Raw genomic sequence first — 16,120 nt, forward strand, 5'->3', positions numbered from 1 at the left:
TAGAAATATTTCTAAGGTGGAAGAAGCTGTTTTTGTAACTTGGTTGATATGATTTTAAAAAGATAAGTTGCTGTCTAAAATAACTCCCAGATCTTTTACTGTTGAACTAGTAGTTACAGAACATCCGTCTAAACGCAGGTTGAAATGCTGGAGCTTCTGTATACTAGTTTGTGGGCGTATGAGCAAAATCTCTGTCTTATCAGAATTTAAAAATAGAAAGTTATGCAATCTCTTATTTCCTTAACACACTCAGTTATCCGGGTTAATTGAGCTGTATCGCCTGGTTTAGATGAGATATATAGCTGAGTATCATCAGCATAACAATGGAAGCTAATTCCATGCCTTCTAATAATATTTCCTAAGGGAAGCATGTATATTGTGAAGAGCAGGGGTCCTAGAACTGAACCTTGTGGCACGCCATAGTTCACTAGCATTAGCCTGGAAAGCTTTACATTTAAATCTACAAAATGGTAATGATTGGACAGGTAGGATTTAAACCAGCTTAATGCCTGTCCCTGAATGCCGATGTAATTCTGTAAGCGATCTAGGAAAAGATCATGATCTATAGTGTCGAACACAGCACTAAGATCTAGTGAAACTAACAGCGAGATGAAGCCTTGGTCTGAAGCTAAAAACAGGTCATTTGTGATTTTAACTAGGGCATTTTCTGTGCTATGATGGGGCCTAAAACCTGACTGAAACTCTTCAAAGATATTGTTCTTTTGAAAGTAGGAACAGAACTGGGCAGCGACAATCTTTTCTAAAATCTTAGACATAAATGGGAGATTTGAAATAGGTCTGTATTTAGACCTTATTAGCGTGTTTGGATCCAGATTAGGTTTTTTAATGAGCGGCTTAATAACTGCTAGCTTGAGGGATTTAGGGACATGACCTAAAGATAGTGAGGAGTTAATAATATTGAGAAGAGGCTCACCAGTTGTATATAACACTTCCTTTAGAACTATTTTTACTAAACCTGTGCAAATTTGCGTAAATTCCCTGGACCTCACACCTAGTAGCACCTCTGCTGAGATTTTCACAGGCCTGCAGCTCCATTGTTCTCCTGCTTTTGTTGTGCAAACACACCAATTACCTGTGAGGCCTGGCACATTTGCAGAGAGAGAGAGTCATAAAAATATATGTGCTTTTTTCTATAGGCCTGTATAGTACACATCAGAAAACATTGTAGCACTGGTGTAAAATTAATCACACATTCACATACGTTTATGTGGTTATAGTCTGTTATCGTGTTGGGTTTCCTCTTTATACCGTCACCGATTGTCACGTGACGTCTTGGTGCAATAGAACACACAGTCTTGTTTTTTTTAGGTGAATGAATTGTCAAGCAGACACTGCCACTTCTAAGCACTCTAGTGGAGATTACCTCTCGACGTGCAGTGTCTTTTGCAAGTTGAGAAAGTTCACGCTGGACTTTATTCACTGTGCCCAGTAGCATTGTTTTGCGCTGCAGCAGTCTGTGTGACAGTGACAGTGAAGTAAAGAAATTGTCCTTCGTGACATTTCTCCCATCATCCAAAAATGGCTTAATCAGATTCATGACCATGTTCTCTGCCAGCCACTCTCCCTTCTGACGACTGGGGTCCTTTCCCAAGTAAGGAGATGCATTGCAGACATATTTGGTCTCCAAATCCGTGGCCATCCAGAACTTGATCCCAAATTTGTCTGGCTTGGTTGCGATATACTGTGTGCATGGACAACGAACCTTGGTAGATTCAGCTGTATATCTATGGTCATGTGTTCTCCTGGAGTGAAACTCTCAGCACAGTTCTTGTTAAAGCGTGTCCAGATGTCGGAGGTCGCAGCAAATTTGTTTTCACCCATTTTGCCCGCATGTCCTTGTCATCAAATCGAAGGTGTTGCATAATTGAAATGAATCTATCTCGGGGCATTGTCTCTTTGATTACTGGCACCAAAATTGATTACTGGCAGTCCGGCTCTGTTCTGCGGGCTTGATGGACCGTGCACTGCACTGATGGTCGGCAGTATTCCCATGTCTAACAGGCAAAGAAAGCTTTGAAGCACGCTTGTAATTTTACGCTGTCGAAAGATAAACAAATAGAGAATAGTAAATTTACATGAACCTCACTCTAAATGGGTTTATATAAATATCATATGTATTATGGCCATGACAAACATTAGCAGACTCTGTGGGTCCAGCTTGGACCATTCCAATGTCCTCCTCTACCCACACAGTGCCGTCTTTTGCCGTCTGGTTTAGACAGGGCTTCCCAGTACCACGGTGGATCTTCCATGGAGGCATGTTGGGTTCTTGTTCCGTCTCCTTTTAGGATTCTTCTTAGGAGGTATCAGTGGCCTGCTGGACAAATGAAATCTCTCCTCAATCAGAGTCTGCTTCGTCCATTTCCTGAAGCCAGGCCAAAGCCTGTTGTGCGGAGAGGTTCTTCCTGCGTGGCAGTGATACAGAGGCCATCCTGATGTGCGTTCTCAAAAATGCGAAGAAGAAATGATTGTCCCGCCTGGGTCGCTCTGCTTTTATTTACAGCACTGTGCTGTAGTCATGCAATGCCACTTCCTTACATACATAGTCACAATGGACAGAATCAAGACCAATTGTTAGGAAGGTTTACTATACAGCTCGAAGCACAAAATGTTAGGATTTTCACTATCTGGTGTACGCTGATCAGGGGATTGTACTCGCCCCAGCGTGTCAGTCAAAACACGGTACAGGATTCAGAACACTCAACTTTACTGGGTATAGGACTGATCGTATATGAGGTGATTCTTGCTATCTTCTGTTAGCTGCTGTTCGGTAGGTTGCGTGATGCAGAATGCATGCTGAAAGGCCACTGCTGAGTGACTCTGCTGAATGGTCAGTGCTGAGTGACTCTGCTGAATGGTCAGTGCTGAGTGACTCTGCTGAATGGTCAGTGATGAGTGACAGGTTGCACGATGTCGAATGGCCACTGGTAGTTCACACTGTAGTTCACCATCTCCCTCAGAGCCTAATGAGTTCAGGAGACCCACAAGAGCTTGAATTTCGAGTGTGAACAGATCAAAACTGGCTGTATCTCCAGGCTCAATAGAGGCAGACACACAGTTTACCAAGCAATGACAAGCTGCCTAGGACATCACAGGAGATTAGGCAACTCCGTGAAGATAAGGTGGCCATTCTGGAGGAACTCCGAAACTTAGGGTCGTTTACAAGGATATGCAGAATTTAAGAGTAAAGCTGAAGACAACTCTGCTAGTTCAAGCTCTAAATTCAAGCTCTCGTGGGTCTCCTGAACTCACTAGGCTCTCTCAGTCTCAGTAAACAAATGCAAATGTGCCAGGCCTCACAGGTGTTGGGTGGTTTGCACAACAAAAGCAGGAGGAGAATCAAGCTGAAGAACTGCGAACAACTCAGCAGGGGTGAATTACACCTCTGGATGTGCACCAGAAAATAAAAAGTCAGTAATTCTAGTGTTAGTAGATTAGTTGGAATTGGATCTAACTGACATGTTGTTGATTTAGCTTTGATAATAACATCATACAGCTCTTCCTGTCCTGTACATGTAAAACAGTGTAGTTGTGGAGTTGAAGGTAAAATTCTTTCAGGAGATGCTGTCAGAGGTTGGACCGCCACAATTGCTTTTCTAATGTTATCTAGTTTTTCAGTCAAGAAATTCAAGTCCTCACTACTAAACTGTGATGGAACACTTTTTCAGATCCCTGATTTGTAGTTAGTTTAGCTACTGTACTGAAAAGGAACCTGGGATTGTTTTTGTTATTTTCTATGAGTTTGCTCAGGTGTTCAGCTCTAGCAGCTTTTAGCGCCTGTCTGTAGCTGAGCATACTGTCTTTATACGCGATTCTAAATACCTCCAATTTAGTTTTCCTCCATTTTCTCTCCAGATTACGTGCTGTTCTCTTGAGGGCATGCGTATGACTATTATACCAAGGTGCAGGTGCAGGTTCTCTAACCTTTTTTAACCGGATGTTGGTAACGGTGTCTAATGTGCTAGTGAGGATAAGATCTATGTTGTTAACCATTTCATCAAGATTATTATCAGTTATGGGTTTAGTGTGAAATTGAGATAAATCAGGCAGGTTATTTATGAATCTGTCCTTAGTGGTTGGAACAATAGTCCTACCAGGTCGATAACATGGTGCAACACGGCTAATCTGCTCTACCGGTAGTGTGTACAGTATGAGGTAATGGTCTGTGATGTCATCACTCAGAGGTAAGATATCTATCTCAATGACGTCTGCTCCGTGGGATATTATTAAGTCTAGTGTGTGGTTAAAGCGGTGAGTTGGTCCGGTGACGTTTTGTTTAGCCCCAAAAGAGTTTAATAAGTCCATAAATGATAATCCTAGAGCAGCGGTGGCCAACCAGTCAGAGACCGAGAGCCACATTTTTGACCGTGTTACCGCAAAGAGCCACATCATACACATGGGCACACATGAACATCACCCATCCCTTCCTCTTACACACACACACACACACACACCGTCACACACCAACATAATGACAGAAATTGACTCCTACAGGACAGTCATTTTCAACAATGAACATTGTGTGCACTGTCTCACACACACAAACTCTGTTTAACCAAGTCCACAAACAAAAATATAATCATTTACAATAGTGTTTTTCTTTTATTATGCATGTTACTTAGTGGGACTTTTGGCATTTCTTGCCTTGAACAATCCCCTTCAAATCTGCAATTATTTCACGTGTGTGTCAGTCAGAACAGATCGATGCTTTGATTTCACGTGTTTCAGGGTAGAAAACAAGGACTTAATACGGTATTTTTGTCAAATGCGCATGTGCGTGAGATGAATATACCACGGGGGGGGCAATTAATTTTTACAAGGGGCCACATGAGAAACCTGAATTGTGTCAGAGGGCCACACCAACGATAATATTTTAGGGATGCACCGAAATAAAAATTAAATTTAGATGGCAATGAAATCCATAATTCTTTGTGTTATGCCTTTTGCCTCGGCACATCACTGAAAACTTTCCTGCCTTTTTAAAAACGTCCTCTACAGACGGAGTGCGCATGCTCGGATTCACTTTACTGTTCTGCGCCGCGTTCTTCTCATATTTAGAAGGCAATCGGGATGTTTGGATTTCAGGTGATAAATTAAACCCGACTTGGAGAAACTCTTTGCAGATACCCCCCCTCTTGAAATTTCAGCATTGCATGTTTTGTAAATCGCTCTCCGCACACCGCACACATGTTGCTCTTATTCAGCTAACTGTGTGCTGCTGCACTTTTTTATTGCGTCATTACAATTGTGTTTCTGACGTGTTGTTTCGCTGATTTAGGTATTTCCCAGAATTCTCGGTGCATCCCTGTAATTTATGATTGGCCTCATTCCAAGGTCTGATATACCGCAAAGTTTCCCAGTAGGGGCAAGCTCATTTAAGTCTTAAAATACCGTATTGAACTCAAGCAAAGCGAACACACACATTAAAAATCAAACACACAAAAATCGATATGAACGTAAGAGCCGCATGAAACCAGCCAAAGAGCCGCATGCGGCTCGCGAGCCGCGGGTTGGCCACCCCTGTCCTAGAGCATCGTTTACATCATCTACATGAATATTAAAATCTCCTACAAGCAGCACTTTATCAAAATTGATCAAAAGATCTGAAAGAAAACAAGCAAACTCTTGAAGAAAATCAGCGTAGGGCCCTGGGGGTCTGTACACGGTGACCAGAGCGAGTTTTCTATGTATGTCTGAAAGTACAATTTTAAGAACGAGCACTTCAAATGATTTAAATCTGAATCCTAATCTCTGAATAACATTAAGAGAGGCACTATAAATGGTTCCTACAACCCCCCCCCAACCCCGACCAGTCTGACGCGGCTCATGCTTATAATCATATCCTGACGGTGTCGACTCGTTTAGACCCATATAATCACCTGGTTTAATCCAGGTCTCAGTGAGACAGAGTGCATCGAAATTATTCTCTGTGATCATCTCATTTATAATCAGTGCTTTGGGTGCAAGTGATCTAATGTTTAAAAGACCAAACTTTAGAACTTTTTGGTGGTGGTTTATCTGGCATTTTTCAGTTGTAACTGCAATAAGATTATTTCTGGATCTTGTGTATTTACTTCTTGGTTTTACTACACGAGGAATAGATACGGTTTCTATAAACTGGGCTGTGTGTGAACTTGTAACTATTTGGTTTGTTGTATAAATGTTCTCATAGTTGAGGATTTCCTGATGTCTTACCAGCCAGATGGTGTGAAGTATCCTAGAGATGTTATCTGATAGCACTACTGCTCCAACTCTGCTGGGGTGAAGGCCATCAGGGGGGTGTCGAGAAAAATGTATGAAATAATCCTATCTAGAGTGTGTTTTAATCCAACTAATATCCATCCAATAAATTGACCTAATAATTAGTATGGTACCTATTAGATACAATAGAAACAGCTTGATTAAAACCTATTTTAGCTTATGTGTTTTAATCAGTCTCATGTAGTCTATGTACTTGGAGTGTAATTCACAATAGCGATCAGATTTTAATAGAGTAGAGTAGAGTCTGACTGGTGTTATGAGTGTGTTGGATAGACAAGAAAGAACAACATACAAGGCTTAAGCATGTTTATTGTGCAGAGAAGAGGTGAGATTTACGATGCTTTTAGTGAAGAATGCTCCTAAGAGATGTCCCAGGATGTCTGTAAGTTGGAGCTGAATAAAAGAAACAAACAGAGATCACAATAACTAAAAACATACAACTAATATGTGCATGTAACAACAAAAGTAATAAGCTTACAATCATTATAGTTGTGAAGCTAGATACATTATGCAACAGTCAGTTCAGATAGTATAAATGAAGTATGACCGAGACACTAACATAACCACGTAGAATAATGTAGTTAAACATATACAAATAGACAATTTAAGTAAAATAATATAGCTTGATTTAATAAAAACGGAATAGCAAATAGCATTTTAAAAGCAAAACACTTACACAGAGTAGATGTAGGGAAGATAAAGTAGGCCACAAAATGGTTGTCCACGCATAAAAACCTGAAAGCAGGAGGAAGCGGTGCCTGGCTGTACCAGAGGGGGTGAAAGTTGTATACTGTATAAGTTGTAGGCCGTAAATAAGGGTAATGGGGGAACAGGAAAACCCAAATATGGAATCCCAGGAAGGGGACTTTGCTAGGATGAAGAAAATAGGAAAAAATAAAGGTGTCATGTAACACCAGGGTATAAGAATGAGTGTGTGCAATGTGTGTGTGCGCTTGATCATTTTGATGTGATGAAGTGACCACCTTCTATGGGCTCATCAGAACATGTCTGGAATAAAGAAGTTTTTGCTCTTTCTCATCCAAGACTGAAGATTCTTCATTGGCTTTTGAGGTCCATTTCATTGTATTTTATTAGGTTAAAAGTGCTACATTGGGATTTAACTGAAACAAAGAATCCACTCGTGATGTGTCTGCTCAGAGACGGGTTCTGAGTTCCGACAGCGGAAGAACCCAGGACGCTCCCAGAAACAGTTCCAGTTATTAACAAAGAGAAGTTTGTGCTCTCGGGACCATGACTGTAACCATTAATTTAGTGATAAAAGTTTACTAAACTTCTCAGCCCCTCGCTGGTAAGTGGGAAGAGGTCCTGACACAATGATCCTTGATGTGGGCGATGTGCTGCGTACTGTCTCCACCAGGAACCTGATAGAGACAGGTCCTAATGGAGAAACCTCTTTAAGATCTCCGTTTGCCTCAGCCTGGTGTCGTTCGTTCCGGCATGGAGAACAACCGCTGCGAAATTCTCGCTCAGGATAGTGAGTACCTGCGCAGCGACATCGAGAACACGGGCACAGGAGAACAGCAAGTGTGCACCTTAACTTTAGCTCCGGTAGTGCGGACATGCCGGACGATGGAATCTCAGAGAATCATGGTATCGCGTTCCGTCTCGCGGAGAGGGGCGCAGGGGTTTTCAGTCGAGATCTCGAAGGTCGGTGGTGGCGGGGGAGACGTCCTTGACCAGGGCTTGGCTCGCGGCTTCTGCTGCTGCCACATCCAAGGTCCGTGGTGCACCGGTGCCGGAGTGAACAATACCTGGGCGGGCCACGTTGTAGGTGCGCTGAGCCTGGGCAGAGAAACACGTGGAGTTGAGGTGCTGAGAGCTTTAGATTCAACCCGAGAATTTACCTGGGACAAGTGCGCGTCCGCCTGGGATGTTTCCAGCGCCGCTTTCCGCTCTCGCAGCTGGGCATACTTTGCATGCAGCTCGCGAATTTGTTTCTCCAAAGCCTTCATCTCCAACTCCACTGTTTGCAACTCGAAAGAGTCCTCACCTGAGCTCAAAGTCAGACACACAGCCGGCATAGTGCTCACAATCACGAAGAGAGTTAATATACAGAGATATGAGCGAGAGGCAATGAATATAGACAACACTAGTGATAGTCGAGTTAACTGACTACAGGCACAAGTCAGGAAGACAACAACAATTTAGGATTATTAAAAGAGAAAAAATGGATAGATAGGTAGGTAGATAGTAAAGTTTGAAAACGATAAGAGAAAAACAAACACGGAACTCGCGGCAAACAAGTCAAACACAGGAAGCTACGTCACCGGAAGCAGTTCAGGGCATCCGAAGGTGCCACTCCGCTCCGGTGTTCCGCCTAGGGTGCCGCTCCGCTCCAGCGTCCGTCGAGGTTGAACCCCCACCTAGCCGCAACGGGGACGTCGTACCGCCGCTTGGCCATGAGAGGAACGTTGTACCGCTGCCTGGCCACAACGGGGATGTCATACCGCTGCCTGGCCGTCGTTGGGACGTTGTTCCCCACAGGGCGACGGCTCGCCCCCAAGTTTCCCTGAAGGTGAAGGCTCGCCCCAAGTTTCCCTGAAGGGGACGTCTTGTCCCCAAGTTACCCTGAAGGCAAAGTCTCGTCCGCAAGATCCCCTGAAGGTGACGTCTCGTCCACAAGTTCCCCTGAAGGCAACATCTCTGATGGTGATGTTTTGCCCAAAAGCATTTTCGAGGGTGACGACGTAGACCAAGACCTAAAGGTGACGTCACGCCTCCGAGTCCCTCTCCAGACAACATCACATCTCAGAGTTCCTCTTCAGGCGACGTCTCTCCTCAGGGTTGCTCTGGAGACTAGAAGGCACTCCCAAGTCCCTTCAAGTGGGCTGTCGCACCTCAAAACTCCCTCCAAGATGTCGAAACACTCGAGATCTGCCGCGGATGCCGTCATACCCCAAGGTCTACTTCAAACTCCCGCAGAAGGCATGACTCAGCCTCCGAATGCCATCGTGGGCTTTGCTTGGTCTCTGGACTCCACCAAGAACGTCGCTCCACCTCTGAACTCCACCGAGGGCATCGTTCAGCTTCAGACCTCTGCAGAGGACGTTGCTCTGTTCCAGATCTCTACAGAGGATGTTGCTTTGCTCCAAGCCTCCGCAGAGGGCGCCGCTTTGCCTTGGGCTCTTTTACGGTTTTCCCCTGTCCCACAGCGATGCTAAACGGGTCTCCTTCGAACCTGGACAATTGGAGGGGCCTTCCTCTGCGTGCCCTGGCCCACCTGGCATAGGTGGGTTTGGGGCATCTGGTGCCGCCCCTGGAGGAGATCAGGGATCCTCCTGCCACGCCCCCCTTGGGAGCTGTCATGCTGTCTTTGCTCTGCCACTGCCGGCTTTGATTCCAGACACCTGTGACTCGTTCAGGATACAACTTCACAATTAAAGACAATGATTGAGTTACTTACGCTTCGTGATCGCCACCCTGACACATATAAAATATTTGAGTCTAATATTTTATTTATATTTCATTGTGCATGTTTTCTCACAATCACAACATTAAATGCAGACTTACATTATTTTGATGAATTATAAAAGTGTTTATGGGCAATTTGGTCTGGCCTGTTGATGCAGTATTTTGTTCCACGTGCCATTTGGGGGCTATTCTGCAAAGAACAACACGTATTTAGATTCTGGAATTGGTGAATTCGCGGGACGAAATGCGGCAAGCCGCAGGAAGAAACATGCAACCTTAATGGCCACATCTGTATCTGATATTATGACAGAACAACACACATAGGACAGAACAACACACATTTCTTGTACATGTTACACTTCAGCTGTGTTATGGTTGTGTTCACAGTGTTTTACCTTTTTGTTTCTCCAGTATGTACGACTGTAATCTGACCGAGGAAAGCTGTAGAACTCTATCTTCAGTTCTCAGTTCAAACTCCTCCAGACTGAGAGATCTGAACCTGACTAACAATAAACTGCAGGATTCAGGAGTGACGCTGCTCTCTGCTGGACTGGAGACTCCACACTGTACACTGGAGACACTGGAGTAAGATAATCACTTTTACACACATACACACACACACATACACACACTTTCAGGAGTGTAGAAGGCAATACTGTCCCTTTCTTCCATTTGGTCAACAGACCACATTAGTAGTAGCCAGACAAGAACAATCAGAACTCACTAAATTCTCACAAAACAAAATATAGACACTAACATTCTCTTTAAAAAAAATGTTTTATAACAACAAAGTGTTTTCCTGCCTTTGCATCAGTATGTGACTGCTTTAAGTGACAAAATAACTCTTGACTTGAATTAGCATTAAGCCTTTATAGCAGAATCATTAGCTGGAGTGGCTGCAAATCTACAGGACTAAACGTTACCTTACGCAATGGATTTCCTTTCCTGGAAAATCTAGAAAAGTCTGTATATTTATAAAAAATTAATAAATAAAAATACAGAAATATTGGATGTACATAAGTAATGCCTTTGCAACCATACTGCTCTTGATCGTTGTTGACATGTTTCTACACCTTGATTAGAGTCCACCTGTGGTAAATTAAATTTATTTGACATGATTTGGTAAGGCACAAACCTCTTTCTAGAAAGCAATGCATATCAGAGCAAAACCAAGCCATGAGTTCAACGAAATTGCTTGCAGCACTCAGAGACAGGATTGTTGCAAGACACAGATCTTTGTAAGGCTACAAAGAAATCTTCTGTTCTGAAGATTCCCAAGAGAACAGTGGTTTCTGGCTTGCCTCTCCAGCAAAGGGGCCTGGGTAGTATCCGAGGGATCAACAGCTTCCACTGTAACTCACTTGGGAGTAAAGTTACAGTGTGGCCTAAAAGGAAACAGCATTTCCTGCAAGTCCACTGGGGAAAGGAACACTTTCCATTGAGCAAGGATACAGTGTGACATTTTAGCCATGCAGGGAGGCCAAATAATATCAAACAACTCATATTGATTCAACTGGAATGTGTCTGTTTCTTAAACACATTTTGGATTGCTGTTTTGTAGACTTTCCAAAATTTCCTGTATTGTTTCTGTCTGTGATTGGTTTACATAAAAGGAACACACTTTACTTTAGATTATTGTTTTCTTCCAGGCTGCGTGATTGCGATCTGACAGAGAAAAGCTGTAGAACTCTGTCCTCAGTTCTCAGCTCAAACTCCTCCAGACTGAGAGAACTGGACCTGAGTCACAATAACCTGCAGGATTCAGGAGTGACGCTGCTCTCTGCTGGACTGGAGACTCCACACTGTACACTGGAGATACTGAGGTACACACACACACACACACACACACACACACACCCACCTCTGGTGCAAGGTACTGAATAGGTTAACTAGCAAGGACTAAATGTAAACAAAGTCCTTAAATAGCAACAGCCAACGTACCAGAATTGTGCATTGTGAATGACATGCTAATATGCTGCTGACATGCTAATTTATTTTGGCTCAATATTATAATTGATTAATTTTCTTCCAGGTTATGTGACTGTAATCTGAGAGAGCAAAGCTGTAGATCTCTGTCTTCAGTTCTCAACTCAAACTCCTCCAGACTGAGAGATCTGGACTTGAGTAACAATAACCTGCAGGATTCAGGAGTGACGCTGCTCTCTGCTGGACTGGAGACTCCACACTGTACACTGGAAAAACTAAAGTAAGATCACTAAAAATTACACAAAAAACGTGTGTGTGTGTGTGTGTGTGTGTGTGTGTGTGTGTGTGTGTGTGTGTCAATCCGTGTGTCATATCATACATATGATTTGAAAATGCTTATAATTTTAGATTAGTGTGGAGAGCTCACTGTCTCATGGTGGAAGAAAGAGGAGACATGCGGCAGGTTCACCAAAACAGAACTGGTTTTATTTGGCCTTATTCATTTATACTCTTCCCCATTTATTTCAAAGGGAAACCCTGATTAGTTGGATCACCTACTGGTGTGTGATTATCACGGCTCATTTTCTCTGGCTCTGCCCTCTATTCACCAACCGGCCCTCCATGCCACATAACCCCACCGCCCCACCTCTCTGACATGAGAAGAAATTGACAGGGGGACAGGGGGGTCAGGACTTGGGAAGGTTGGACACAAGTCCCACAGCTGCGTTTTGAATTATTTTGCAGTGGATGAATAGAGTTCAGAGGTCAATCTGCCAGTAGAAATTGGCAGTTGTCCAATCTTGAAATGACAAGAGTCAGTCTGGAAGCAGATGGGCAGCCAAAGTCGAATCCTTCAGATGTTGTAGAGAAAACATCAACAAGAGCAAGTCACATTAGCAACATGTGAGGAGAAGGACAGTTGATTAGCCCGTTATCTGGAAAGAAAAAGGAGGAAAACTGAACTGGAGGTATTTAGAATTGCGTATAAAGACAGTATGCTTAGCTACAAACAGGCGCTAAAAGCTGCTAGAGCTGAACACCTGAGCAAACTCATAGAAAATAACAAAAACAATCCCAGGTTCCTTTTCAGTACAGTAGCTAAACTAACTACAAATCAGGGATCTGAAAAATGTGTTCCATCACAGTTTAGTAGTGACGACTTTATGAATTTCTTCACTGGAAAAATTGAAAGTATTAGAAAAACAATTGTAAAGGTTGGACCAATTGTACATTTCCATTAAAATTTGCAATGGTTCCCTGATGGTCTAGTGGTTAGGATGCGGCGCTCTCACCGCTGTGGCCCGGGTTCGATCCCCGGTCTGGGAACCGACCCCAACCATTAGGGTTGCACAAGCCGTAGTGCCGGTCCCAAGCCCGGATAAATGGGGAGGGTTGCGTTAGGAAGGGCATCCAGCATAAAAACGTGCCAAATCAAATATGCGGATGGTCTGCTGTGGCGCCCCCAATGGGAGAAGCTGAAAGAAAGTTTTTTTTATTTACATTTACATTTGCGGCATTTAGCAGATGCCCTTATCCAGAGCGATGTACAAAAGTGCTTTGAGTCTCTAGTAATTAATAAATCTACACTGTACACAAGATTACACACTTAATATAAATATAACTCTTGAATTCTACAAAGCAAACTTGGAAAGTGCTAATTTAAGTGTTTCAGGAAAACTCCACAATTACAACTACACTGCTTTAAATGTACAGGACAGGAAGAGCTGTATGATCTTATCACTAAAACCAAATCAACAGCATGTCAGTTAGATTCCATTCCAACTAAACTACTGAAGGAAGTGTTACATAAAGCTGGTGAGACTTTTCTGAATATTATTAACTCCTCACTATCTTTAGGTCATGTCCCTAAATCCCTCAAGTTAGCAGTTATTAAGCCCCTCATTAAGAAACCTAATTTGGATCAAAACACAATATTAAATTACAGACACATTTTAAATCTCCCATTTATGTCTAAGATTTTTCAAAAGATTGTCGCTGCCCAGTTCTGTTCCTACTTACAATTGAACAATATCTTTGAAGAGTTTCAGTCAGGTTTCAGGCTCCATCATAGCACAGAAACTGCTCTAGTTAAAATCACTAATGCCCTGTTTTTAGCTTCAGACCCTCACTGTTAGATTTACTAGATCTTAGTGCTGCATTCGACACTATAGCTCAAGACAGAATTACATTGCCATTCAGGGACAGGCATTAGGCATTATTAGAAGGTATGGGATTAGCTTCCACTGTTATGCTAATGATACCCAGCTATAGATCTCATCAAAACCAGGTGATACACTCAATTAGTTTGAATAACTGAGTGTGTAAAGGAAATAAGAGATTGGATGACCCATGACTATCTATTATTAAATTCCGATAAGACTGAGATTTTGCTCATACGTTCAAAAACCAGTATACAGAAGCTCCAGCATTTCAACCTGCATTTAGATGGATGTTCTGTAACCACTAGTTCAACAGTAAAAGATCTGGGAGTTATTTTAGAGCAACTTGTCTTTAAAAAATCACATCAACCAAGTTACAAAAACAGCTTCTTCACCTTAGAAATATTTCTAAGTTAAGAAACATGTTGTCTATATCTGATGCAGAGAAGCTCGTCCATGTGTTCATGACCTCCAGACTGGACTATTGTAATGCATTACTAGGTGGATGTCCTGCATCATTAATAAACAAGCTTCAGTTAGTCCAGAATGCGGCAGTCAGAGTTCTTACAAAGTCGAGAAAATATCACCATATAAACCCCAATCTTCTCGTCCCTACACTGGCTTCCTGTTAAGTTTTAAACCCACTACATACTATTACTTCTTACTTATAAAACACTAAATGGTTTATCTTCATGTATCTCCAGTTTTCTAACATGCTACAATCCGCCATGCTCACTGAGATCTCAAAACTCTTTACTTCTAGTAGTTCCTTGAATAGCAAAGTCCACTAAAGGTGGTAGAACATTCTCACATTTTTTGGAATAGTCTTCCTGACAGTGTTCAGACACACTGTCCCAGTTTAAGTGCAGATTAAAGACGTATCTTTTTAGTGAGTTCTACACATAACACACATCACATCATAACCTTGTGCTCCAAAACATCTGATCAGATTTATGTTCAAACTATTGATGTCACCCAAATGAGGATGGGTTCCCCTTTTGAGTCTGGTTCCTCTCGAGATTTCTTCCTCATAACATCTAAGGGAGTTTTTCCTTGCCACAGTGGCCACGGCTGCTCATCAGGGACAAACACACACCCTTCACCTTGACTGTTGATTTAAACTTGACTGACTTGACTTCTTCAAATGCACATTATTCAGCTTGTTCTTGTTAATATTATGAGGCTGGAGGCTGTTGTCAAGTCAAGTCAAGTGAAGTTTATTTGTATAGCGCTTTTCACAACAGACATTGTCTCAAAGCAGCTTTACAGAAATCAACAGTCAGTTTTTTCCCACTTCCTCTCTGCTGATTTAGGATCTTTTGGGTGGTACAAGAAGTTTAGCAGTCAGGGAGCAGAGGAGGTCTATAGAGGAATGATAAGAGAGGAATTTGTCAGTGGCAGAGTCCAAGGGTAGAAAGGAAAAGAAGTAAGAGTCAGGAAGAGCTGAAAAAAATACAAGAAGCTACAGAGAAGGAAAAGATAGAGTGGAGGTTACAGCAGTTAGAGAGATATGTTGGAAATAGTTTTCAGGTAGGACAGGAAGAGTGATTGTAAAGTAAACCAGGTGATGATCAGAAATGTGAAGTGGGGTAGCAGCAGTGGTGGGAGGTCAGGGCTAGCAAATCCTTCTCTCCTGATCTAAACACTATCAAAAGCACTGACCTACATTTACAACCTAAATTCTAATATTTGTTCCATGAAATTGTATTAATTTATTCCCATCAGTTTATTCTCTTCATTTCGTAGCGTTTCTCTTGGCTGCACTGCTTCCAGTACGTGTATGTGGATGTTAGATTTTTGGTTTTTGGCTTTAGTAAAATGGTTTTCATCCTCCATATGTGAAATGTCTCTCTCTGTGTTATGCTATGCGTTGTGACGTGATAGTGGTGAATTAAGAGGTAGATTAATGTGGTTAAGTCCCCACTGAAGGCCCCTTGCTCTGATCCCAGCTTCTTATCATCACTGGGATATGCAAAGGAAGAATTTCACTGTATGGTAATGTATATATGACAAATCAAAAGGCCCTTTGCTTAATGTTGTGAGACCTCCTAATACAGCAAACAATTTAGGCTCAAGCACTTGGTCCATCATTTTGAAAAAACGTCCAACTCATACTTTTCGAGGGTTTGATTAATTGCTCCACTAAGCTTCCCGTCTTTTTCTTCTTCTTCTTTTTCTTTTGGCTGTTCATATTAAGGGTTGCCACTGCAGATCATCCTTCTCAATACTATTCTTTCCTCTACATCTGCCTCTTTTAAACCAACTACCTGCATGTCTTCCTTCACCACATCAATGAACCTCCTTTTTTGTCCTTCCCTTTT

General features: G+C 42.4%; 1 protein-coding gene across 3 annotated transcripts in view; it reads left to right on the forward strand.

Moving 5' to 3' along the window:
- Positions 1-16,120, forward strand: part of LOC124377092 (NACHT, LRR and PYD domains-containing protein 3-like) — a 68,386-nt gene that overhangs the window by 12,014 nt on the left and 40,252 nt on the right. For all 3 annotated transcript variants that reach the window (XM_046836401.1, XM_046836403.1, XM_046836402.1), the window contains exons 6-8: positions 10,126-10,299; positions 11,364-11,537; positions 11,747-11,920. In XM_046836401.1, the coding sequence (XP_046692357.1) occupies positions 10,126-10,299; positions 11,364-11,537; positions 11,747-11,920 (522 nt within the window). The remainder of the gene's footprint in view (positions 1-10,125; positions 10,300-11,363; positions 11,538-11,746; positions 11,921-16,120) is intronic.

Source organism: Silurus meridionalis, chromosome 23, assembly GCF_014805685.1.
Source record: "Silurus meridionalis isolate SWU-2019-XX chromosome 23, ASM1480568v1, whole genome shotgun sequence".
NCBI lineage: Eukaryota > Metazoa > Chordata > Actinopteri > Siluriformes > Siluridae > Silurus > Silurus meridionalis.